This window comes from Desmodus rotundus, chromosome Y (assembly GCF_022682495.2).
Source record: "Desmodus rotundus isolate HL8 chromosome Y, HLdesRot8A.1, whole genome shotgun sequence".
NCBI classification, from domain to species: domain Eukaryota; kingdom Metazoa; phylum Chordata; class Mammalia; order Chiroptera; family Phyllostomidae; genus Desmodus; species Desmodus rotundus.
This window is the reverse complement of record NC_092332.1, coordinates 4,792,124-4,817,221: the sequence shown is the minus strand read 5'-3', so window position 1 is coordinate 4,817,221 and position 25,098 is coordinate 4,792,124. Positions and strand designations below refer to the sequence as shown.

The 25,098-nt window shown below is 31.3% G+C and overlaps 1 protein-coding gene across 6 annotated transcripts in view; it reads left to right on the top strand.

The window, feature by feature from the left end:
• Positions 1 to 25,098, top strand: part of LOC139440591 (lysine-specific demethylase 6A-like) — a 252,814-nt gene that overhangs the window by 152,166 nt on the left and 75,550 nt on the right. For 3 of the 6 annotated variants that reach the window (XM_071220415.1, XM_071220419.1, XM_071220420.1), the window contains 7 exons: positions 1,687 to 1,780; positions 3,221 to 3,347; positions 9,624 to 9,722; positions 9,843 to 10,062; positions 11,152 to 11,307; positions 12,850 to 12,945; positions 13,541 to 13,924. In XM_071220415.1, coding sequence (XP_071076516.1) covers positions 1,687 to 1,780; positions 3,221 to 3,347; positions 9,624 to 9,722; positions 9,843 to 10,062; positions 11,152 to 11,307; positions 12,850 to 12,945; positions 13,541 to 13,924 — 1,176 coding nt within the window. The remainder of the gene's footprint in view (positions 1 to 1,686; positions 1,781 to 3,220; positions 3,348 to 9,623; positions 9,723 to 9,842; positions 10,063 to 11,151; positions 11,308 to 12,849; positions 12,946 to 13,540; positions 13,925 to 25,098) is intronic. The other 3 variants (XM_071220416.1, XM_071220417.1, XM_071220418.1) reach the window with 3 other exon arrangements.

The following is a 25,098-nucleotide window of genomic DNA, read 5'->3' as shown; positions in this document are numbered from 1 at the left end:
TCTCTTGTAGAAGAGTTTTTGCCATCTTCCACAGGCAAATTTTTTTCTCTGAGCCACCAACCTGTTTTAACCTGCATCTTTATAATGTAAAGTTATAAAAGCTTGTACATAAGGAATGTCAGGAAATGTGAGACCTCTAATTTTGTTCTTCTTTTTTAAGACCAACTTGATTATTTGTGCTCATTATATTTCCATTAAATTATAGAGTTGTTTATATATATACATATATATGTATAAAAATATGTCATTGGGATTTTTCACAGAAATTGCCAAAATCTGTACACAGTATTCTAAGCAACTTAATAATACTATCATCTGACAATATAGGGAATGTTTTTCCATTTGTTCCCATCTTCTTCATAGATGTTTTGTACTTTTCAGTATACAAATCTTTTACTTCCTTAATTAAATGTATTTCTAAGTCTCAAGCCTTTGGTTTTCCAAGTATATTTTTCAAAATAACATACTTTTGAGTTTTCTCTTGTTAACATTTTTTTCCTATTGTTTCAGAGGTGTTAAATATATCACAGTAACAAAAATATGTTATAGTCTTCCTAGGTTTGGGGAGAGAACTGTAGGCAATGGACTCATTTACAAGATACTGACCTTATATCTTTGTGTATTCTTGGTATGCTTTTGAGTATCAGTTGACTATGTATATGTGGATTTATTCCTGGCTATCTATTTCACTCCACTAGTCTGTGCTCCTGCCACACATCTAGTAATGAAGCCATATTGTTTGTGTTATTATACCTCTCAACGTGCTCCTAACATAAGAAAGAAACCAGACATTAAAAGGAGGAATAGGCATGAATTAGTATGCATTGCCTTCAAAGTTTATATTAACAGAGGACAGAAGAAGGGCCAAGCAGCCACTGAAGGGACTCTGTTACAATATGTAGCCACCTCTATTTACTGGGACATCATTTCAACCATGTTTAAGGAATTCTATAGCTACTGTGCACCATCTGGCATCTTGTGCCTACAAAGTATCAGCACAGAAGGCCCAGAGTTGCCCAGAAGCAGTTAAATTTTCTTTGGCTTCTACTTGAATATGGCAAAATGAATCTTACTGAAAATAGGAGCTAAGTGTGGACTACCAGCTGCATGGGGGTCAGCACTCATATACCTACAATGTACAAGGGCCAACTGTATTTTGAAATTAAAATAAGCTTTTAACTACTCATGCCATCATAGATTTTGTAAAGGATAGTAAAACATGCTCTATTTTCTTAAAAACTTTGTGTGTATTTATGAAAGTGTATGCTAATTCTACGTTCAATAATAGAATACATCTATACCTTTGTGAAATTCAAGTAACACGAGGTCAAAATATATTTTTGGTAACTTTTTGGATAAATCAGATTTTTTTAATGTCATTTTGTTGACAACTTGTTACTTTGAAAGGGTACTTTAACTGTTATTCTGAAACAAGTTTGTCCAGGTTTAAAGAAATATTTAGTCAGTAAATTAGCATTTGACTTACAGATTCTTTTTTATAGAGTAAAGATTTCATTTTTATCTAAATTTTTTATACATAAGCCAGTTTACAAATATGTGTTAGTTTTTCTTTTATTACTTAAGAAGTTATATAACTCATTAGCTCCTTTTTACAGTCTAGAGTGTTTTCTGTTTAAAGATTTAGCTTTTAATTTTTCTATGAATATTCCTTTTTTTACTCCTTAGCAGAAGTATCACTTTGCAAAAGAAGCCTATGAACAACTTTTACAGACAGAAAACCTACCTGCACAAGTAAAAGCAACTGTTTTGCAACAGTTAGGTACATGCAAATTTACTTTTTATTATATATAAATAAATATATATATCATTAATTTTTAAAAATTTGGTATGCATGGGAACAATTTTCTGATTTAAAAGTCAATTTCTATTTAGAATTTTGTGTTTTAGGATTATGACATGTTTTAATATTGCATTTAATATATTACAAGTGTTTCTACTATAAATATATACCTTTTTTTGTGTTGAGTTGATATATTGTATTTATACCCATTATCTATCACGCTTCATCTAAAAATTTGATTAAATACAATGCTATCAATGTAGCTAGTCCCTTTAAATTCTCAACATTATTCCTGTATGTGTTTGGTACCTGCATAGAATTAATATAATTAAAATCATTCACACAGCTAACAAGTGGTTTTGAGCTTGCTTTCATAGGTTCATTCATAATATAAGTTCATGCAAACAGTTCACATAAAGTTAAAGAGTATTCTGTATTTTTTTTAGCAGTTCATTATATTGTGTGTTAAAAGAAAATCATATTTAAAAGTATTTTTTTTACTTAGAGGTCTATAGTAAATGAAATTTAAAATTAATTCCTTTTGTTGGTTACTTATGTCTGTTTGATATTTCAGTGTTTGTTGTTTTCCTTTTAATTGTTTCTATTTGGCATTGATCAAAGTTCCTAAATTTCAATCAGCGTTACAAGTGATAACATGAATATTTTCATAATCACATCATTTTATCTTTAATAACATCAGTAGCAAACTGCAGGAAGGAATTTAAAAGGTTATTTAATACACTCGAATTGACTTACAACTGAAACACTGGTTTATATTTGTCTTAAGTGATTAACATATTTTATCCAAAGAATTCTGAACCATTTTATTAATCAAACCCTTAGTACTGCTCTTAGAGGGCCTTGAACCCATTTTTCACTTAGAATTCAATATAACATAGAGGTTTCCAGTGTTTTGTTTTTATTCTTGTTCAAATTTTGTTATATTTAGGGTGTTAATGAAGATAACCAGTGCCAGTATCTCAAAGGGTCTTCCATAAGTTTGTTTTTTATTTAAATGGTTTATCTTGGATTATGTGTTTTTATTTATTTTTCATTTTTTCAAAAAATACTTTAACCTTTAAAGAAACATTAAATTAATCATGTTTATATTATGTTGCTTATAAGTGGGATTTTTTTTTAATTTAAACTCAGAAAGGAGAAACTATAACTTCTAACATACTTAGTGCCAGTACAGTGCAATCTCTTTAATTTCTCCCTCTTCCTTAAGAGCTTTTTGGTAGCTTTGATTTTATCTTTTTGTGTGAACCAGATTTTCTATAGTTATCTTTGGTAGTTTTAAATTTCAGGAAATTCAAACCAACATAAATAAATGTACTAGAGAGGGTATTTTAATTGGTGTTCTTAAAACTAGTAGAATAGTTGAATCATGGGTAAATGCATATACTTTTTAAATTATAGGATGGATGCATCATAATGTGGATCTACTGGGAGACAAAGCCACCAAGGAAAGCTATGCAATTCAGTATCTCCAAAAGTCATTGGAGGCAGATCCTAATTCTGGCCTGTCTTGGTATTTCCTTGGGAGGTGAGACCAGACACTTGGATTGTCCTGTCTAGAGTTGACTTAGAATCTAAAATGTTAGATCATATAATATAACTTTGATAGTTACGTTTTACTTAAAATACATTATAGCCAAAATTCTTGGGAGGTAAAACAGGGTCTCTTAAATTAAGTGTTTTACTGAGAAATTATTTTGCTTTTGGTTTTTGTTTTTACATTGTTTTTATGTGCCTTGAATTATTGCCAATTTTTCACCTCTTTAAAACTTTTGAAGTATTGTTATTCAATTCAGGATTTAAATTGTGTTCCCTCTGATTTTTTATTAATTTTTAAAATTCTACCTGATGATCATTAGAAGCCTTTTGAAAATTTCATTTAATATGTGAAGGTCTCAATTTTCATTTCACCAATAAAATAAAAGGATTGGATTAGATCAGTCAGGTACATTTTCTCAAGGTTATAAACTTAATTCAGTTGTACTACTTTACATTCATTGTAAATCCTGCCACATTTTGTATAAGATGGTTTATTTTGCAGAAGTTTGTGATGAAACTAATTGCAATTTAGCTTTCATGTTAATTTTAGATGTATTTTTCTCTTCTTTTTTTAATTTAAACTTACTTTAAATATTATATATTTGAGGGAGATTATTATGATAATTCTTTTCCAGAATTTGATTATTAATCATTCACACAGCTAACAAGTGGTTTAGTGAGCTACTTTTTGTTGATATTTTTTAAAGATATTTTTATTTCAAAATTACTGTTGATCTACAATATTGCATTAGTTTCAGGTATATAACCTCATGACTAGACATTTTTATAATTTACGTAGTGATACCCCCAATATTTTAAGTATCCATCTGATTATCATATAGTTATTCCAGTATTAATGACTATATTCTCTGTGCTGTACTTCACATCCCTATATCTATTCTGTAACTTCCATATTGTATTTCTAAATCCCTTCACCTTTTTCAGCCAGCATCCCAAAGCCCCTGTCATCTGGTAACTTTCAAAATGTTCTCTGTATCTATGAGTCTATTTCTGTTCTGCTTCTTTATTTATGTTGTTCTTTAGATCCCTCATATAAGTAAAATCATCTTGTATTTGTCTTTCTCTGTTTTCTTTCATTCAGCACAACACCCTCTAGATCCACTCATGCTGTCCCAGATAACAAGACTTCATTCTTTTTTTATAGCTGAGTGATACTCCATTGTGTATATGTACCAGTTCTTTAACTATGCATCTGTTTCTGGACACTTCGGTAGCTTCTGTGTTTTGGCTATTGTGAATAATGCTGCAATAAAATCTAGTAGGGTGTTTTCTAGTCTTCTACAAGGCTTATCAAACGAGTCACATTTGAGTTGTTTGCATTGTAGAACTTGAGTGTCCAGACTTAGTCTTTTCCACTAAAGTGCTCACAGAATAGCTGAATTTTTGTGTCTACTATTTTAGAACTGGAATAAATAAGTACCACTTGGGTTTGAAGGTAACGCTATTAAAACTGTTAGTACAATATACAGGAGGGGACCAAAAGCAACCAGAATTGTCTTCTGGAGGGCAGGGCCCTTGTAGTACAGGGTTACCCATTAGGTGAGTGTTCTAGGAACCCATGTTCTGTGTACCAGCTTCAGTGAGTTGTTTTCAAGATTCTTTCAACTCATTTGAACATTTCATGGTGGGTGATTTATGAGCACACATGCCCACACACAGCGGAGTGGTTTATTTTTGGACAATAAATGGTATGACCCTTGTGCTTTATTCTGCCTATTCAGCCAGTCTCATCCCAAACAACATTTTCAAAACTTTTTATTTATTTACTTTTAGAAACAGGGGAAGGGAGGCAGAGGAAGCATCAATGTACAAAAGAAACATTGATCAAGTTACCTGTCGTATTCCCCCTACTGGGGACCTGGTTCACAACCCAGGCACGTGCCCTCACTGGAGATGGAACTGGTGACCTTGGGTTCACAGGCAGGTGCTCAGTCCAGTGAGCCACATCAGCGAGGGCCCAAATGATATTTTGGTTTTGCTTCCTGGATGAAAAAGTCCTCAAAGGAAAATATTTTGCTGATGTAGAAGAGGTGAAATAAAAACTGGGAGAAGCACTAAAAAGGCATCAAAATTGATGCCTTCAAAAATTATTTTAAGCAGTGGAATAAATGTCTCAATAGGTGTATTGTATCAGATAGAGAGTACCTCGAAGGTTACTGAATTTTAAACATGTAAGAATAAATACACAATTTTTTTATTGATAAATTCTGTTTTTGGGATTCCCTCTCATGTATCTTAATTCAGTGACTGTAAAAGAGGCTATTACTAGGAAGAGAGGAAGTATAAACATTATCTGCATTGCTAACATTCCTACTGTAATACATTAAAAGAATATGAACCTAGATATTTTACTCCTTTGTTCAAGATGTAAAATGCATAGTGTAATATAATATACATTGTATATGTCTGTTTACTATAAGGTATTGTTGTTACTATTATTTATTATTTAGACATGTATAGCCAGGATATAATGATACATGTTTATCAGTTTAGTAATGATATACTTTTCCATATATTTCAGGACAGTAATACTTTATAAAGGGCTTTTTCATAGTTATCTGAAATTAAACATTGCTATGTGGTTTATCTTTAACAATTTCAGATAAAACTTTCTGAATGTATAGTAAAGTTCCTTAATTTCTAAAATAAAACATCTGATCAGCATTATCATTTTACACAGTAATTATTTTTAGTTTGTTACATTTGTTTTGATGATTTTGTTCTTAGTTTCATGTACTCCCTTTTATTATATATGTCTGATTGGCTTTGTTATTACAGTTTGTCAAAAGTTTGTCAAATATTGTATTTTAAAATTTTATGTTAAAACTTATTAAGGTTCTCAATGAAGATTTCATTGTTATAAAATGCATAGTGATTTGGTTTCCCTAGTGTTTTCATAGCTTTTACTGTTCGGCATTCAACTATGTACTGCATGTTAATGTTGTCTCTTAGGTTGTATGTATCAAAATGAGATGGGGGTGTGGTAGCAAAGTAACCTGGTAATGACTCTCCCATACTCACAGAACTGTTAAAGATTTGGGAGTGATCAGGCAGCAGTCTATTGTAGTATACTCTCTAATTTTACAGGTGGAAGGAGTGGGACCAGAGATGAAGAGTGGTTTAATAGGTTACATGACTAATTAGTGTCTCAGAAAGAGCTATGATTGACTTTACTCTATTATATAACCCATCCTTAAAGGAACCTAGATAAATTGTAATAGAGGAAAAGTGTGTGGTAATTGGACTCAGATGTTAGTATGTGGCACACTTATCTTCTTCTGACACTTTAAATCTGAATGTGAAAATGTTGGGTTTCAGGGATTACTTTTTATTTCCCTTAACATTTAGGAGGATTTGTCTGCTAATCTGAAATTTGTTTTTATTAAAAATGGTTTTTTCTGTCATTACCATTTTGTCTCTTTTGTCTGTTCTTGTTTGCATCACAGCTAACTTTTATATTCTCCGTCTAACATAGAGGTTGTTTGCACTCCCTCCCTGAAATTGCTTTCGCTTTCTCTTTCTCTTCCTCTTCTTCTTTCTCTTTCTTGGACTGCCATTTCTTATAGCCATCAACTCACAAATTTGCCATTCCTTAGGCTTACTTCTACTCTTCTTTATACATCCTGCACCTTTAAACTGTTCTGTCATATGAGTGAATTCTAAATTTAAATGTCAAATGCCTAAGCTGTCTAAACTTAAATTTTAGTCCACTTTATACTTATTATAAAAGTTGGCAGCATTTTTAAAAAACTTCTTTCATGGCCTTTCTCAAATCAGCTACCTTTTTATTGTATTAGGACAATGGTTGATGTTTTAAATACAGAATAGGTTTATAAATAGTTACGTGTTCTCAAATATCTAATGAAATCATTAAAATCATTATTGAATATTTGGTGTTATTCTTTCATACCATTTTCATTAATTCCACTATAATCCTGCCTCAAGTGTGTATACCAGCTTTGTAGTTTTGTCTGATTATTTTCATTTCACTCTCTTAAGAGAATGTTAGTGTTTTTGACATGCCACTGCCCTTTTGGAAAGACAAAACCCAAGTAGATCACAGCTGCATTTAAAGTTTTATATTTGTATAGTGAGTAATTTTTGCTTCTAGTCTTGAAACCCAGATGAAATGCCCTTTATCTTCTTTTCTGCTTTATCTTTGATTCTGAACATTTGCATTACATGAATTACCAAAATCTTAAACATTAATTATTGTACCCTACTTAGGTAGTCTATACAATTAAACATACAAAAATTTTTGTTTTGTTATTTTCTATTACCCAGTGCTGCAAGAAGTAAAATTATACAAATAATTTCATAGAAACACATAGACAAAGAATTTCTTCATTAAAAAAATAAATGTTAAAAAACAAAGACAACTACTGAGGAATAGTTTTAGAATAGATTCAGTTGTCTTTCCCAATAGCTAACATAGAACAATGATTTTGTTTTTCATTTTATATATATACACATACACACAATTTTGTGTTTTTGTTTGGTTATTTGGTTGTTTGGTAAAACTACGCTATACTGTCCTTCTACTGTATACCTTTAGAAAAGCTTTCTTTAAAAATATGCAATTAGGAAAGTAGCCTCCAGTGTTCAGACTACGGAAAAGAGAACATGGTTGTCGACTGTCTTAAATTGAAGAGAAAGAGGGAGGCGACTTGTACAATGATGACAGTAGGGGATTAATATTTGGATTATTTCATGATGACCTTCCTATTGCCCAAACTGACCAGCAAAAAAGAAGTCACACAGGCAATAAAGAGCACTGCAGAGAAGGTATTGGTTCTCAGGTTTGGGAGACATGAGGATCCTGTCTGTCTGCAATTACAGGATATTCTTTCTAAGACTTCTGACTTGAGTAAAATGGCTGCTACTTATCTGGTGGATGTGGACTAAACTCCAGTAGTACACAGTATTTTGACATCAGTTATATTCCATCTACTGTGTTTTTCTTCAGTAGGCAGCATATGAAAATGGATTATGGGTCTCCAGATCACACTAGTTTCTGGGAAGTTTCAAAACCCAACAAGACTTAATAGCTTTGATTGAAGTAATTTATCAAGGAGCAATGTGGGGAAAACTTACCATCCAAAGTTCTCTTCATCCCAAATATGACCCTCTCTATCAAGGCATTTTGCTCATTAACTACTGAAGGCACATCAAACTTTTCAAATCAAAGTTGAAGAAAAAGGCACGTCTCAAGAAACAGTATCTGAAAGCAGTTGTGCTGTTTTTCTGGAGTCTTTTGGAAATGAGCTCAGTATCCCAGTGGAAGAGAGATGTGACTTGCTTAGAAAATACTGGCCTCAAGTACAAGACCCTGCTGGGACTGTGTCAAACTGGGAAGCTTATGTTTACTCCCCGGAAACCTCTGAACATTCAAGTCAATCATAATCAACTTCCCCACATGACTTATTTGACTTTTGTCTATATTGTGCTTTTCTTTGTCCCTTAACATAATACAACATTCTCCTTAAAAAAAATTAGAATTAAAATTTTGTAAATTATATTAAAAGTTATTAAATAAAGTATTTAAAATACTTTACATATGAATTGAATAGCTGGTATGAACTATATCAGTTTTGTACTTTTTATAAATTAAGAAATGTTTGTGCTGCCGTGGCTGGTGTAGTTTTTCGTGGATCGAGTGCCGGTCTGTGAACCAATGGCTCCCCAGTTCAGTTCCCAATCAGGGCACATGCCTGTGTTGCAGGCTGAGTCCCAGTAGGGGGTGCAGGAGAGGCAACCACACATTGATATTTCTCTCCCACCCTTTCTCTTTCCCTATTCCTTTCTCTAAAAATAAAGAAATGAAATCTTTAAAAAAAAAAGTAAAGGAAAGAAATGTCTGTTCTGAGGTATGGAAGCTTAGAAATCAAAATTGTGATGTCCTTAAATCAATTTTAGTTTCTCTTTGTTTTTTTGTTTTCTCTTGATCTATATTTGTGTAGTGTACAAAACCATAGTACAAACTTTATACAAATAGAACTCTGTGAGAAATCCAGGCTATGATTATTTCAATAAAGTTCATAATATAACATGATAGCAGCTGTAAAAACAAGAGTTTAGCAGGAAACTTGCATTATATATAAATATGCAAGCAATATATACAAATATGTATATATTAAGTTGTTACTGTTTTTCTTTTCCATATATAACATTTTGCAAATAATTATAGCTAATTTAAATATTAATGGGAAGTTACATATATATTTGTTCCCTTTTCCCTTTACAGGTGTTATTCAAGTATTGGGAAAGTTCAGGATGCTTTTATATCTTATAGGCAATCTATTGATAAATCAGAAGCAAGTGCAGATACGTGGTGTTCCATCGGGTAAGACTTGCATCTATAAAATTAATAACATTTTATTTGATATATATGTGTGTTGAAGCACATAGAGTATACTGTATTCTTATCTGTTTTTGACAGCCTGTTCCTTGTTTTTCTTTCCAGTGTTCTCTATCAGCAGCAAAACCAGCCAATGGATGCTTTACAGGCATATATTTGTGCTGTACAATTAGATCATGGTCATGCTGCAGCCTGGATGGACCTAGGCACTCTATATGAATCCTGCAGTCAACCTCAGGATGCCATTAAATGCTACTTAAATGCAGCTAGAGGCAAAAATTGTAGTAATACCTCTTCACTTGCAGGAAGAATTAAATTGTTACAGGTAAAAATTTTAAGTACCATGTTTTACATGACAGATGTCAGTATGATAACTGGCACAAAGAGGGTGGCTGGAAAGTTTGGCTATTTTTGTTTTGATGTCAACAACTTAAATTTTTGATATTTTATGATTATTATTTTACTTTTCATTTTAGTTAAGATATACAGTATTTAAAATGCCTTTTGTACGTGCACTCTTTGACTCACATTAATTTGCATGACTTTTTTTGTGTTATCTACATGTTTGTTAGAGCATTTTAGAGAAAAGAACACATTGGTTTCAGTCTTTATTGAAATTTCATGACATGATATTCATGAGAATTCTCTACAACAAAGCCTAGCTTTGTTCTGATTTATATTGTTATATTTTACTCACCTTCTTTATACTTACCATATATCTGAAACCCCACAATTAAAATCTCTTTTATTTAGCAAATAAATACCTGTAACATTCAGGAGGATTTAGTGGACTTACTTTAGTAGGCCTGTGTTAAATTTGCTTTTTACATAATTTTTCCTAGGCTCAGTTGTGTAACCTACCACAAGGTAGTCTACAGAATAAAACTAAATTACTTCCTAGTATTGAGGAGGCGTGGAGCCTACCAATACCTGCAGAGCTTACTTCCAGGCAGGGTGCCATGAACACAACACAGCAGGTGAGAAGTTGGGTTATGTTCCGTAGGTGCCCAGCTTTAAGGGTTCTTTCCAATTTGTGGTGATCAAATTTAAAATTACTAAGAGCAGGATTGACATTTAAAAAAAATAAAATTCTTTCAAATTTAATTGCAAAGGGATTTCAGATCAAAATAATAATTTCCTCTGCTATGGGAAGAAACTTGGGAAAATAGTTTATAACCTTTAAATTTTCACATGATTTTAAAAGGGATCTGTAAGGGACTATCATTGTAACTTAGTTAAAGAACAAGTGTTTTGAAATGAGGTACATATTTTTCCATTGATGATTCATTTGAATTTCATGTTCAATAACTTCACATAGTTTTGAAAAATATGCCACTTACAAAGTTTCATAATTGGAAGGAATGAGTTAAGGATATGTAGAACCATGTTTTTCTTTTACTTCTATACCCCTTAGGCTTCTAAAGCTCATCATCCAAAAACTGAACCTGTATTAGGCCTCAGTCAAACACCAATTTTACAGCAATCCTTGCCAGTACACATGATTCATTCTAGCCCAGTAGATGGACTGTCCAGCCCTGCGAAGAGGAAAAGAACATCTAGTCCAACAAAGGTACATGTACATTATAGATTAATGGAAAATCCCAATTAAAAAAATGAAGCTTTTAGGTCTTCTCAAATTCTGCTTGTCTTGTATTTTAAATTTCTATACAAAGACTAAAAACTTGTTCAGCTATTGTACTGTTATTTAGCATTATATTCTGCCCTAAAATTGCAGTTGCATTGAAATAACAAGAGGTATGGATACATTAATGCTACTCAGATAATTTTATGCTTTTTTTTTTGCCTTTACAAAATAAACACACATCTTTCACCACTTTGTGTTGACTTTGAAATAAATTGAATTTTGGAGAAAATATACATCATGTTAGGTGATTGAACCATGACCTACATAAGTGAATTTTTAAACTGGAGTAAAGGATGAATGAATGTTTTTATTCATTTGTTTTTAAATGATTATTCATTTAAAATTATGTTTAAAATGATTTTAAATGCTAAGTCCTATGTATGTGAATTATTCTCTAATAATTAGTCACATGATGTCTCACACTGTGCATAACTGTTAGTATATGATGTAAACTAAATATTTTTCAATTTTCTTTAAATTTTCCAAAGAAACCTTTTTAGAATTTTAATAGTGGCCACATTGTTTCAGTACAGTAACAGGTTAATCCATGCTACTTGACATCACAGAAATTACAGTTATGAAATATTCTAATCATAGTTTCCTATCCCCCATTTTAAATAGGAAGCTTTAAGCTATTTTTAGGAATGAATTTTTAAAGTGAATGATAGCAAACTAAAAGAAAACACACTTAAATATGTTAAGTCCACTTTTTTATGGGAAAAAAATAGAGTTCATAATTCTTTTTTGGTTTGTTTTGTTTTAAAGAATTCATAGAACATGGAGTATACTGCTTAAAGTCTCCTTCCAATGCCTGCAGTTAGCCACTTAATTTCCATTTCCTACCAATAATCAATGTTAATAGGTTTTGTGGTTTTATTTCTAAAGATAACCATTGCATATGTACAAGAAAATGTACTTGTTATTATAGGTTTTCCTTCTTGCCTTTATTGTACAGTAAATATAGGTAGAATGTTGTACATATTCAGGATTTTTATTTTCCCTTAGAGATTTTTGTATATATCAGATTTCTTCATATCTATATACTGGTTCTTTGTTCTTTTATAGCTACATAACATTACTTTTATTCCATGGAGACTACTGCTTATTTACCTAGATTCCTATTGTTGAACTTTCAGAAACATTCCTGGTATTTCCATTGGAAACCAATGTTGCTTTTAAACTTCTCTGCTTCAGCACATTCTAAGGTTTAAATAACTTCCTTAGATAAGATTGTAATTTCATTTCCATAAAATATTCGTAATAAAACACTTAACCTTCTTCTGATGGATTTATAGGTTTTCTTACCTTGCTTATTTTGAAATGACTTCACGTTGGGGTTAATTTGAGTTGGGAATCACTATATTTACTACATAAAGTTTCTGAGCTTTTAGTCTTTTCAGTGACAGGTTGCCTGATAGTGTCTTATTTCTTAGATTAAACTTTGTATAAATTTTTTTCTTTTTGTAGCACTTGGAACAGCTGTGTGCAAATAAAGACCATTTAAATCCAGCACAGAAACTGATGGTGGAACAATTGGAAAACCAGTTTGTCTTAATACAACAAGTATGTATACTGTTTTTATTCTGACACTTACTGTAATGTAAAACATTTTTCTAAATTAAAATGTTATTTTAGAATATACTAATGCTCACTTCCACTTTCTTCCTATATTCAATAGAACTTATATATCTGAATTTAAAAACTACTAGAAAGAATTTTATTTTAAATAGCCATAATTAACTTGGTATTTTAGTCTATATTTGCATACTATTTCAGGTGTGTTCTCTAGGATTATTTTTATTAGTTTGTAGTTAACATATTACCCATACTGAGCTGTGTTTAAAGGTTGTTTGATATCAAGAATTTGGCATAAATGGAATAGAATGGAAATTTCAAATCCCCTTTACTTACTGATAGAAAATAAGATCTTTAAACTTCTGACTCATTTATAATTTTCAGCTGGTTTTTTGCTAATGAAGGTGGTTTCTTTATCTATGTAATTAAAAAGATTTCTGCTTTACCCATATGAATATAGTGTGTCATTTTGAAAATGTATGTTTTTTTAATCTAGAGGGATTAAATGTTATACTAAATTAGGGATATATTGGTGATACATTTTCAGAGTTACACAAGCAGGTTTTCTTTTTTGTTTTTGAAGATAAGACAAACAGGACAAACTACTGGAATTCCTAATGTGCCAACAGCTGACTCATCACTGCCTACAAACTCTATGTTTAGCCAGCTATCATATTCTTCTGTCCCCAGAGTATCTAGTGTGTTTCAGCTTGCAGTTTGCTCTGCTTGTTTTGAAAAACCTTTGTCCAGTGGACCTTTTTCTGCAGGCTGTGCTTTTTGCAGCATACCAAAAACACTAGGGAGTACAGATACTATTTTGGTAGGCAATAATTATGTAACAGGAAATGGAAGTAATGGAAATGTGCCTTACCTACAGCAAAACACACTCACTCAACCTCGTAACTGCACAAAGCTGACCAGCAGCGCGGAAGAACCATGGAGAAAACAGCTATCTAACTCCACTCAGGTAAAAGAAAGATTAGCTGCTTTACTTGTTATTATGCAATAATTTTTCTTTGGCTTGTGTACATTTTGAGAAGAAGAAAAAATATTTAAAGAATGTTTTATCTCTACTAATAAAATGAGTATTTTAAATGTAAAATTATTAATACTACATTTTAAGTTCAGTCTCTACAGATTAGATTTAGTTGTCTAAATTTAATTATGATAGTATAGAATAAATATTTTCCCCAAATTTCATTGGTAATTAAGGTATGATGACCACGTTTTTAATATTTGCAGTTAATAAATATCCATAAATACTTCTTGCACGAGATGAGTACTATATGCTCATGTACCATGATCATAAAGGTGGTTTTCCCAGGGCAGGGCTTATCCTTTGAATTCCATATGTACCCTGTGATTTCCCCAAATGTTCCCTTAACCTTAAGGTTCTCCCATGAGACAAAAAAAAAGGTCAGCACTATACCAAGTATTAAGCATTTATTTTAATGTCATAAAAAGACTAGTAAAAGTTTACTTAAAACAAAATATAACCTGTACTATATTCAGACCTATTTTTAAAGAGTTATTAATTACTAGGCTACATTTTAGAGCACATTAGTATTACAGATAATTTAGTTAGGAAGTTCAAACCATTTCCAAAACTTTCACCATCCATGCTTTTTCCCTTCTTAAACACCTTATAATAATGTGGTACTAATGCCACGTGGCACTCACAGAGGCCAAGGGAGACTTCAACCCAATACTGGTATTCAGTTTCTTATCACAGCTGAAGAATGGATATGAAATGAAATGAAGAGCAAAGCATAGTATATTTATTAAAGTAATCATGCAGTCTTGAGCAACTTAAGAGAACAATACCCAGATTGGTTTTGGGTAGGAGGATCTTGTGTTCTTTTTGTTTTTAAGATTTTATTTATTTATTTTTAGACAGAGGGGAAAGGACTTAGACAGAAGGGGGAGAGAAACATCAGTGTATGGTTGCCTCTTGCATGTCCCTACTGAGGACCTGACTCACAACCCAGGCATGTGCCCTGACTGGGACTCGAATTGTTGACTCTTTGATTCACAGGCCCGTTCTCAATCACTGAGCCACACCAGTCAGTGCTGGATAGGAAGTTTTTACAACTGTGGGCCGTGAGGAAGTGGGGCAGGTAGGGTGGTCTTCAGCATCTGAGGTGGGACACTGGTGAGTTGACCATCTACTTGGCCCATTGTTCCAGAGCTTTCATGGTGATTTGGAGTGGGGAGTAATCCCCAAACTATAACACAGATTTATTATAACAATATTATAAAGGCACCATAGATCTCTTTTAGGTCAGCATGGTTGCTGAATTTGGATAAGACTGGTATTGTTTATCTTAACTACAGGAAATTGGGGAGACAGAAATAGGGAGCCAGGTGATCAGTTAAGCTCACATATGTGATTTCAGCCAGGATACAAAAGGGAAGGGGTAGACTTTAAGGCCTCTGTTCCCTATTCTACTTTCCTGCCTCATTACATTAATTACTACATTATCACTAACCAACTGTATAAGTTACATTATAATTCTTTGTGTTGCCTATGTACAGGTTTTAACAAGCATGTTAATGACATGCATTTGTCTTTACAGTACCCTACAAAATAGAATTCACTGTCCTAAACATACCTTGTACTTCATCTATTTATTCCTCGTTGTTTGCTCTTAACCTGTGACACTCAGAAAAATTAAAGTTAAAATCATGTAATATGTATCCTTTTTAGAATAGCTTCTTTCATTTAGTATTACGCATTTAGGTTCCTCTATGTATTTTCTTGACCTGATAGTTGTTTTTGTTTTTAATCACTGAATAATATTGTGTGTTTGGATTTCTGACAGCTTATTCAACTAGTAAAGGACTTCTTGCTTACTTCTACATTTTGCAATTATGAATAAAGCTGCTACAGAAATTCACTACAGATTTGTATACACATAAGTTTTCAAGTTATTTGGGTAAAAACATAGGGGCATGATTGCTAGCTTATATGGTAATAGAGATTCAGTGTTGTAAGACCTACAAATATCTTCTTAAGGTGCTATATCATTTTGCATTCCTACCCATAACATTTCAGGCTCCGTTTTGCTCTAGCTTCTCCCAGTATTTCATGTGGAAAGTTGTCTTAGTAATTTCAGGCAAGTATAAAGTACTAAACTGGGTGGTTTATAAACAACAGAAATTTATTTGTCATAGTTATGGATGCTGGAAATTCCAAGATTGCAGCATTGGTAGATTTGGTGTCTGTCAAGGGTTCTCCTAATGGTTCACTGTTTACTGTGTCTTGTCACTGTATCCTCATAAAGCAGAGAGAGCAAGGGAGCTTTCTAGTGTCTCATATAAGGGCACTAATTCCTTTCTTGAGGACTCTGTCTTCATGACATTATTAAGTCTCAAAGGTCTCATTACCACATGTGATGTTGAGTAATAAATTTTAGGATGACTTTTGCCCTCATTAGTTTGAACTTAAGTAATTCTAATACAGTTACAGTGATACAGTTTTTAAGTTCTGTTATTGTCTTAATCTTTAAAATTCTTTAATGATTTTTGGACCATCTTTTTTATGTTGATTTGGTTTCTGTATATATTTTTTGGCCAGGTGTCTCTTAAAAGCTTTGGCCCATTTTTTAATGGTGTTGTTCTTTTTGTTATTGTTGAGTTTTTAAGAGCTGTTTTTGTAATATTTGGGTGCATTTCTATCATATCTGGGTTTTTTAATGAATATTGTCTCCTACTTTGGGTTTATCTTTCTCATCCTTTGACAGAGCAGAAGTTTTTAATTTTAATTACTCCAGTTTACCATTTCTTTCATTCATAATTATCCCTTAAAATTTGTTCCTAAGACGTCATCACCATGACGCCAAAAGTATCTAGACTCTACCCTGTGTAAGAGTTTCAGTCTTTTGTGTTTATGTATAAGTCTTATGATTCACTTGAACTAGATTTTTCAGAAGAATGTAAGATCTCTGGTAAATTTCCTGTTTTGAATGTGGATTACCTATTTTTACTGCACGATTTGTTGGAAAGACTACCAGTATTCTATTAAAATATTACAGATCAGTTGACTGTGTTCATGTGGATCTATTCCTCGGTTTTGCATTTTGTTCCATTAATAAATTTGTCAATTGCTCTCACCAATCAGTACCAAGTTGAGTTGCTTAATATAGCTTTATAATAGGACTTGAAATCAAGTTATGTCAAGTCCTTTTTTATTTTTCCTTAAAATTTTGGTAACTCTTTTGACTCTTTACCTTACAATTTAAACTTCAACCACTTTGATAATATCAATAATAATAATGGTAAACTTTATATTTGCATGCATTGATTCTGTATGTTCTGTTTATAAGAACTGATATCTTAATAACAAATCTTTCTACTGGTGAGCAAAGAATATGTCTCCAATTATTTCATTCTTTGGTTTCTTTCATAAAAAGATTTTCTTTGTACCCTGGCTGGTATGGCTCAGTGGACTGAGCGCAGGTCTCCAAACCAAATGGTTGCCAATTTAATTCCCAGTCAAGGCACATGCCTGGGTTGTGAGCCATATCCCTAGTTGCATGGTTTGCAAGAGTCAATGGCCAGAGGCAACTGATGAATGTACATCATCAGGGTGGCTCTTTCCCTCTTCCGCCTCCCATACTCTCCTTCTAAAAATTAATGAATACTTTTTTAAGAGATTTTCTTTGTATAGCTCTGCATATATTTTGTTAGATTTATCTCTAAATATTTTATTTTACAGGGAGAGCTAAATGGTATTATAATTTTAATTCAAAATCCAACTTGAATTCCCATTACTCCTACAGGAATGTTATTTACTTCTGTGTATTATCTGTGAATGCTGCGATCTTGATATATTGCTAATTAAGTGGAGGAGATTTTTATTGGTTTGGTTGTTTTTTTTTTTTAAACATGGGCAATGAGTTACCCTTGAACAAAGAAAGATTGTTTCTTTTTAATGTTTTTTAAAATCTTTCTTGGTTTTGCTTGGTTGGTTGTTTGAATAAAGATGCTAAAAAAGCATGTGAGAAAATATCCTTTCCTTGTCCTGTACTTACTAGGTAATGTTTTGAGTTTCTCATGTATTCCTATGAAGTGGAGGAAGTTCTTGTGTATTTTTACCTCACAGAGAATAATATTATCAGGGATGGGTGTTTGATTTCATCACGTGCTTTTTCTGCATCTCTCCTTATGATTATGTGATACTTCTTTTTTAGCCTGCTGTTATGATGGATGACAATGATTGATTTTCTAACATTGAACCAGCCTTGCATACCTAGGATAAGTCAAACTTGGCAGTGACTTTATAATTCTTTTTATACATACATTTCTTTTGCTGGTATGTTGTTGAGGACTTTTGCATCTATGTTGATGAGACATTTTGGTCTGTAGTTGTCTTGTAATATCTTGTAAATTAGGTTTTGGCATTACGGTAATCATTATCCCAGCCTCATAATATAGTTATGAAATGTTACCTCTTCTACTTTCTGCAACAGACTGTGGACTGTTGACATTTTCTTTTCTTAAATGTTTGGTGGAATTTACCAGAAAATTTTCCTGGACATAATGTTACTTTCTGTTATGAAAAGTTATTTTTATTTATTCAATTTCCTTATGTTTATACATTTATTCACATTAGGCTTCTCTGTTGGTGTTATTTTAGGTAGATTGTCTAGTTCAATGAGTTATCAGATTGTGAGCACAGGGTTGTATAAACTTTTAATGACCATGACATTTGTAATGATGTTCCATCTTCTACCTCTGTAATTAGCAGGTGGCAACCTGTGTTTGTTTCTTTTCACCATCAGGTAGCCTTGCTTTTATCAATGGTATGGATCTTTTTAAAGAATTATCTTTTGGCTTCATTGATTTTTTTTTAAATTGATTTTCTGTTTTCACTTGTTTTTTGTTTTAATTCCTAATATTTTTTATTCTGCATGTACTGGACTGAATTTGGTGTTCTGTTTACTTTCCTAGAGGGGGAACATGGATAATTGATTCAGTGCCTTTTTTTTTTCTGTTAAGTGTATTGATTGTTCTAAATTTCCTGCCAAGCACTGCTTTGCGTTAATCTCACAAATTTTAGTAAGTTGTGTTTTTATTTTCAAATGGCTAGCATGACTCAGTATAAGCTAGGAATAAATAAATAGTCTATGACTTCTGTGTAATAACATGCAGCCAGTTTCCATTAGAAACCAAGCCCCATGTTGTTCAAGAATTTTTGTATATCTGTAACCGAAAATGTGTTTTTGTGACCAGATGCTTTCAATACCTACTTCTGTTCATGTTATTGAGAGTCACTAATTTCATTTAGATCTTTAATGTTTATTTTTAAAGGTATTTATTATTGCATTGTGTGGGATGGTTATGTATCTCTTTAATTTTAATCTATTGCTTTACAAATACTTGTGGTTTTTTTTTTCTTGTAGTAGTGCTGCTATGAACATTTGTATGAAATTTTTTCTGTGGATGTGTCTTTATTTCTGAATCTAGAAGTCTGTATCTGTGAGTGGAGTTGAGGTGTTATAAATGTTAAACCTTTTGAGAATCTAGTTACTGAATTTTACATTTCTGCATTTATATTATAGTATTGTTTGAGATTACATTTATTTGATGTAATTGCTAATACTTGATACTTGTAAGTCCCTGATTCTATACATGTTAATGGGTAAATGATGTTTCATAATTATGCTTAGGTGGTATTTATCTCATAACTAATAAAATCACATGATTATTTGCCATTTTGTATTTACAGGTTTTTTCTTAGATGATGTTGATGATGTATAGTTTTTTTTCCAAATTCTGCGTACAACTTGTACTTGAAACATAGGTTGTTTTGACAGATATTCTTCTAGTTTCTGAGTTATATTTTATTTTATTGGTGATGTCTTTGAAATAGAAATACATAATTTTGCTAAATGTTATATAAAAATGGATTTATTGTATTTTCATTTCTCATATTTTAAAAATCTGCTCTAGCTGGCATAGGTTAGTGGATGAAGTGCAGGCCAGGCCCCCAGTACAGGGTGAGTGAGAGGCAACCACCCATTGATGCTTCCCTCCCTGTCTTTCTCCCTCCCTTCCCTTCTCTCTAAAAAAATAAATGAAATCTTTAAAAAAAAACCTCTAACAGAATTAAGGTTACAAAGATTTTCTGCTGTGTTTTTGTACAGCATTTTTAGTGTTGTATTTTTGTACTTTTGGTTCTGTACTTTTCTTTTTAATGGAGGTTTGTGGTTTTTTTTTAATTTTACTTATTTTTAGAGAAAGGGGAAGAGGGAGAGAAACATCAATGTATGGTTACCTCTCACTTGTCCCCTACTGGGGACCTGGCCTGCTTGTGCCCTGACTGGGAATCAACCAGCGACCCTTTGGTTTGCAGACTGGCACTCAATCCACTGAGCCACACGAGCCAGGGTAGTTCTGTACTTGTGAGTTAAGTACTCTAAATTTTTTGAGGATATGTAGTTTGCATATAGATATGCATTTATTACAGTACCATTTATAGAAAACTTTTATTTTTTCACCCAGCTAGCTTTGTCAAAATTAACTTACCAGGTTTTTAGATGAATTTTTTGACTATTCTGTTATATTTATCAATATATTTTATTAAGTCTACATAATTTTGATCACTAACTTTATATTTTGTTTTGAACCTAAATTATATAGCTCATATATAATTTTAGTTTTATTACTGTAATTATTTTCAAAGTTGACTTGATTATGATATGTTCCTTATATCTTCATATAATTGTTAGTCTCAGCTTGTCAATTTGTATGAAATGCCTACAAGCATTTAATAAGTGTTGTATTTTATGTATAAGCCAATTTGGGGGCAAATTGTGATATTCAAACCATGAATGTAGTGTCTCTACATTTACATAGTTCTCCTTATTTTAAATTAAATTAATTTTTTTTTAATCTTAACCTGTGTACATTTTTTTTCATTGCCTTTAGAAAGAGAGGGAGAGGCAGAGAGAAACATCAATGTCAGATGGAAGCATTGATTGGCTGCCTCCTCAGCCAGGGGTTGAACTACACAACCTTTCCATTTCAGTATGAGGCTTCAACTAACTGAGCCACACTTTAGCTGCCATGGCTACTTAATTCCTTCTAAATATTTGTCAGATGTGTTTTAATATGGTTATCAGTAGAAGTGTGTTCTTAGTTTATTTCCAGATTGTTTTTCATCAGAATATGGAAATAATAATATAATTGATTAATAACTTGAGACCTTACTCAACTCATTTATTTTGTAATATTATTATACATTTGGTTTTGGTTTTGCAAGATTGTAGATTTCATAAATAAAGACTTTATTACCTTTTTCAAACTTTATCTCTTTTATTTCTTGTGTAATTATCTTAGAACATCTAGTACATTGTTGAGTAAAAGTGCTAATAACAGATACCCTTGAATTCATCCTGTTACTTGGGGAAAGCATTTTGTGTATCAACATTAAATATGTTGACTGTAACTTTGATAAGTGCTCATTCTAGTAATCTGAGAGTCTGTGTTAGAGTTTGTCAAATTCTTTTCCTGTATCCATGTTTAGTTGCTATTGCCTTTATATTGATAGCATTGACTTTTCAGATGTGAAACCAACCTTTATTTCATGGATAATCCATCATTGGTCATGGTCCATGATTCTTATATTCCTTAATTTCAATTGCTCATATTTTCTCAAGGGTATTTTCCTATGTATTTAAGGATATTGGTCTATCTTATTGGCTTTGATATTAGTGTATAATGAATTGCAGTAACCCTATACTTCGTAAAGAGTTTTCTGCAGGATTAGTACAGTGTTAGCTAAAGTGTTTTTGTAGGATCTGTGATGATGTCAGTCTTTCGTTTGTGAAATGGTAAATTTTACTTATTATTATTTTCTGTGTACTTAATTGTTAAAATATATGTTTGGGTAATCTTATTAAAGATAAATTTTAATTTTTCTCCTAAATTTTCCTTTTATATTCTTTTTTATATATCATTGCTTTTTTTCCAATCTATATCATATTTTCCTTACATTCAGTTTTGTATCTATTTGTATCTATTTATTCCTTATATTCAGTTTTGTATATTCCTGGCTTTGCAATGTGGTAGCTTACTTTGTTTATCTTTGACAATGTCTCTAAAGTTATAAATAATCTAATTATTAATTCAGGCAAATTTGGATAGGTTATGTTTTGATTTTCATGAAATTTCTTTATTTCTATTGTTATTAACCCATGGAATATGTAAAGTTCTATTGTGTATCTTCCAAATTTTGGGTATTTCTTTTTAGTTTTGATATCTAACGTAGTTCTATTTTAACACGTTGTTTGACTTTAACGTTTATAATTTTATTGAGACATGTTTTCATTTCTAGTCTATAGTCTATTTTGGACAATACTTCACATAAACTGCAGAAATATATGTAAGATTTTCTTGGTGTTAGTGAAGTGTACTATACTATGCCATGTTAGGTTGGTTTGTAGTGTTCCTAAATTTTTTCATATCATTGCCTATTTTTTTACTTAATTTCATATCAATTATAGACAATGTGCTATTTAAATTTGCAACTATTGTTGAATTGTATATTTGTCTTTCACATCTATAGTGTTTTATTTCATATACTGTAGAGTCTTATATGGTACATATTTGTGGTTTTAAAGGAAATATATTCAACTTAACAATTCTTTTTCCATTGAAAAATGTTTCTCTCATGTTAAATTTTTTCTATATTATGTTCTTTGATATTAATATTATCATTGTAATTCTTTTTGGTACTGTTTTCAAAGTATATCATTGGTCATCTTTTTTACTTTCAAAATTGTTATGTCTTTGAAGATAATTTTCTCTTGCATATAGCATATTGGTATTTTTAAGCAAACTGACAAGGTTTGTTTCTGGGGACAATATTCAGTCCATTTATATTTAATATTGTTATTAATGTGGTTAATTTTCATTTACTATTTGTTTTCTGCCTATAATGCCTGTTGTCTCTTCTGCCATATTTACTGTTTTTCATTGTATTACCCAATATGTATTAACTGTAGTAGTGAAATCTTTAAATACAGAATGAGTTGCATCCTTTTTCTCTCCCATTTGTGATATGTGTTATATATATTATTTATATGCATATAAACCCAGTAATAGTGTTTACTTGCTTTAAATATTTACATGTTTGAAAAGCAAAAACTAAAATGTATCCATACACACAATTTTTTACATTTATAGTATCTAAAAATTTTCCACTGTTGTTTATTTCTTATTATGGTCCTAAATTATTAATCAGTGTCATTTTCTTTCACATAAACTATATATTCGTAGTTTTTATATTAGTATTTTATTATTTTGCACTACTGTGTTAGCTGGTTCTTTTTGAGAAATATCTTTAGTTTACCTTTGCTTTTCAAGTACAGTTTCATTTTAAATAGCATTCTTATTTGGAATTTATTTTCTTACTACTTTGAACATTTCATTCCATATACCTGGATTCCAGTTTTCATGAGAAGTGTGTTGCTTTCATATCACTTTATCTTTTAATGAGACTTGTCATTTCCTGCTTTGGGATTTCTTACTCTAGCATTTACTAGTTTTATTATCATGTCAGGTATATGATAGTTTTTATGTGTGTGCTATTGAGGATTTCTTTAAGTTTCTGAATTTGTATATTTGATGAAGTTTTTTGTCAATATGGGAAGTGTTGTTCCCTGATTTCTTCACACACAGTTTTTGAGGGTCTGTACATTTATGCTCAGCAATTTTTTATTGGCATATTTTAAAATCTGTATTGTAGCTAGTTGTTAAATAAACTTATTTTTTTTTCACCTTAGTAAGTTGCAATTTGTGCATTCTCATCTGCAGTTGGCAGCTACTGTTTTTCTTCTTCTTTTAGTTTAATTTTACCCTGATTTCCTTAGATTTTCCTTGGTGTTTATTAAATGTTGATTATCACGTAATTATTAGAGCTAAAATTGTGTTTGTAAGCCATCAGGTAACCTGTATAGTCTTCCTTTAGACACACACTTAAAGTTGCAGTCGGCTCTGAAGTCTCCCTTTGCTTTCACTTCACTATGGATTCCCTCAAAACAAATTATAAACTCAAAATACATTGACCTATAGGTTGAAATATTATAAAATTATTACTTTTCATTCAGTTGCTTGTTTTCTAGTTGTTTAACATGTGAGTTAATTTTGATGGTGATGAATGGAATTTTTGATTTGCCTACCCAAACCTTTTTATGGGTGAAATTTTGATCATTGATTAAGTTACAATAGTTGCTTTTTTCCATGGATTTTTTATATAGCTAGGATTTTATTGTACAAAAGTATTTATATTGTACTTTTAATTTGTGTCACTTTAATGTCAAATATTAAAGTAGGTAGTACATAATCTGAATAAAACATTAAATTACTGTTCCATGATGTTTTAAATTATGAAACTCAATGTGAAAACCATGATAGCAAATTTTAATTAAATGATTAAAAAAGTGTCTAGTTTATATAGAACTTGTCAGTTCAATTTTTATTACTTTACAGGTTATTGCTGAAAAATTTCCCTTCTTATGAAAGCAAATAGGCTTTTAGCCTGTTACTAAACTACCAAATTCAGAAAGGAGCAACTCTAAAATTTTATTCATCATTCTGAAGTTCACTTAATATGCAGTTTGAAATTAAAAATATGTTAGTGTATTATTATATGTCTAACTTCTGAGATGTTACTAGCTTTCATGTTCATTTCTTGGTGTTGTTTGGAAGCTCTTACATTATTGTTTTAGTATTCCCATATTACTTTAATTAGTATTGATATATTATTAGTTCATTAATTACTTTGTTAGTAAATTGAAATGAGAAATTTTGTATTTTAATGTATGACAGTTTTAGTTCAGATTTCAGGAAAAGCCTTAATTAATTCATTGCAAATTTTTATTCCATGGAAGAATATATCTGTGTCCAAAACTTTTATTAATTTTGATAAACTGCGGCATCAGAATTATTTAAGTATATTTAAAGAAAGTGTATTAAAATAAGTATATTTTTCAAATTAAGTGAATTTGGGAAAAATTTCTCTTTCTAAGAAATTCATTGAGACTCTACTAAAATATTTTTATGGGTTGTGACTAGAGACAATCAATGAAAAGGTGAAAATTTAGTTGTTATTTCTTCAAATACTTTTATAGAATT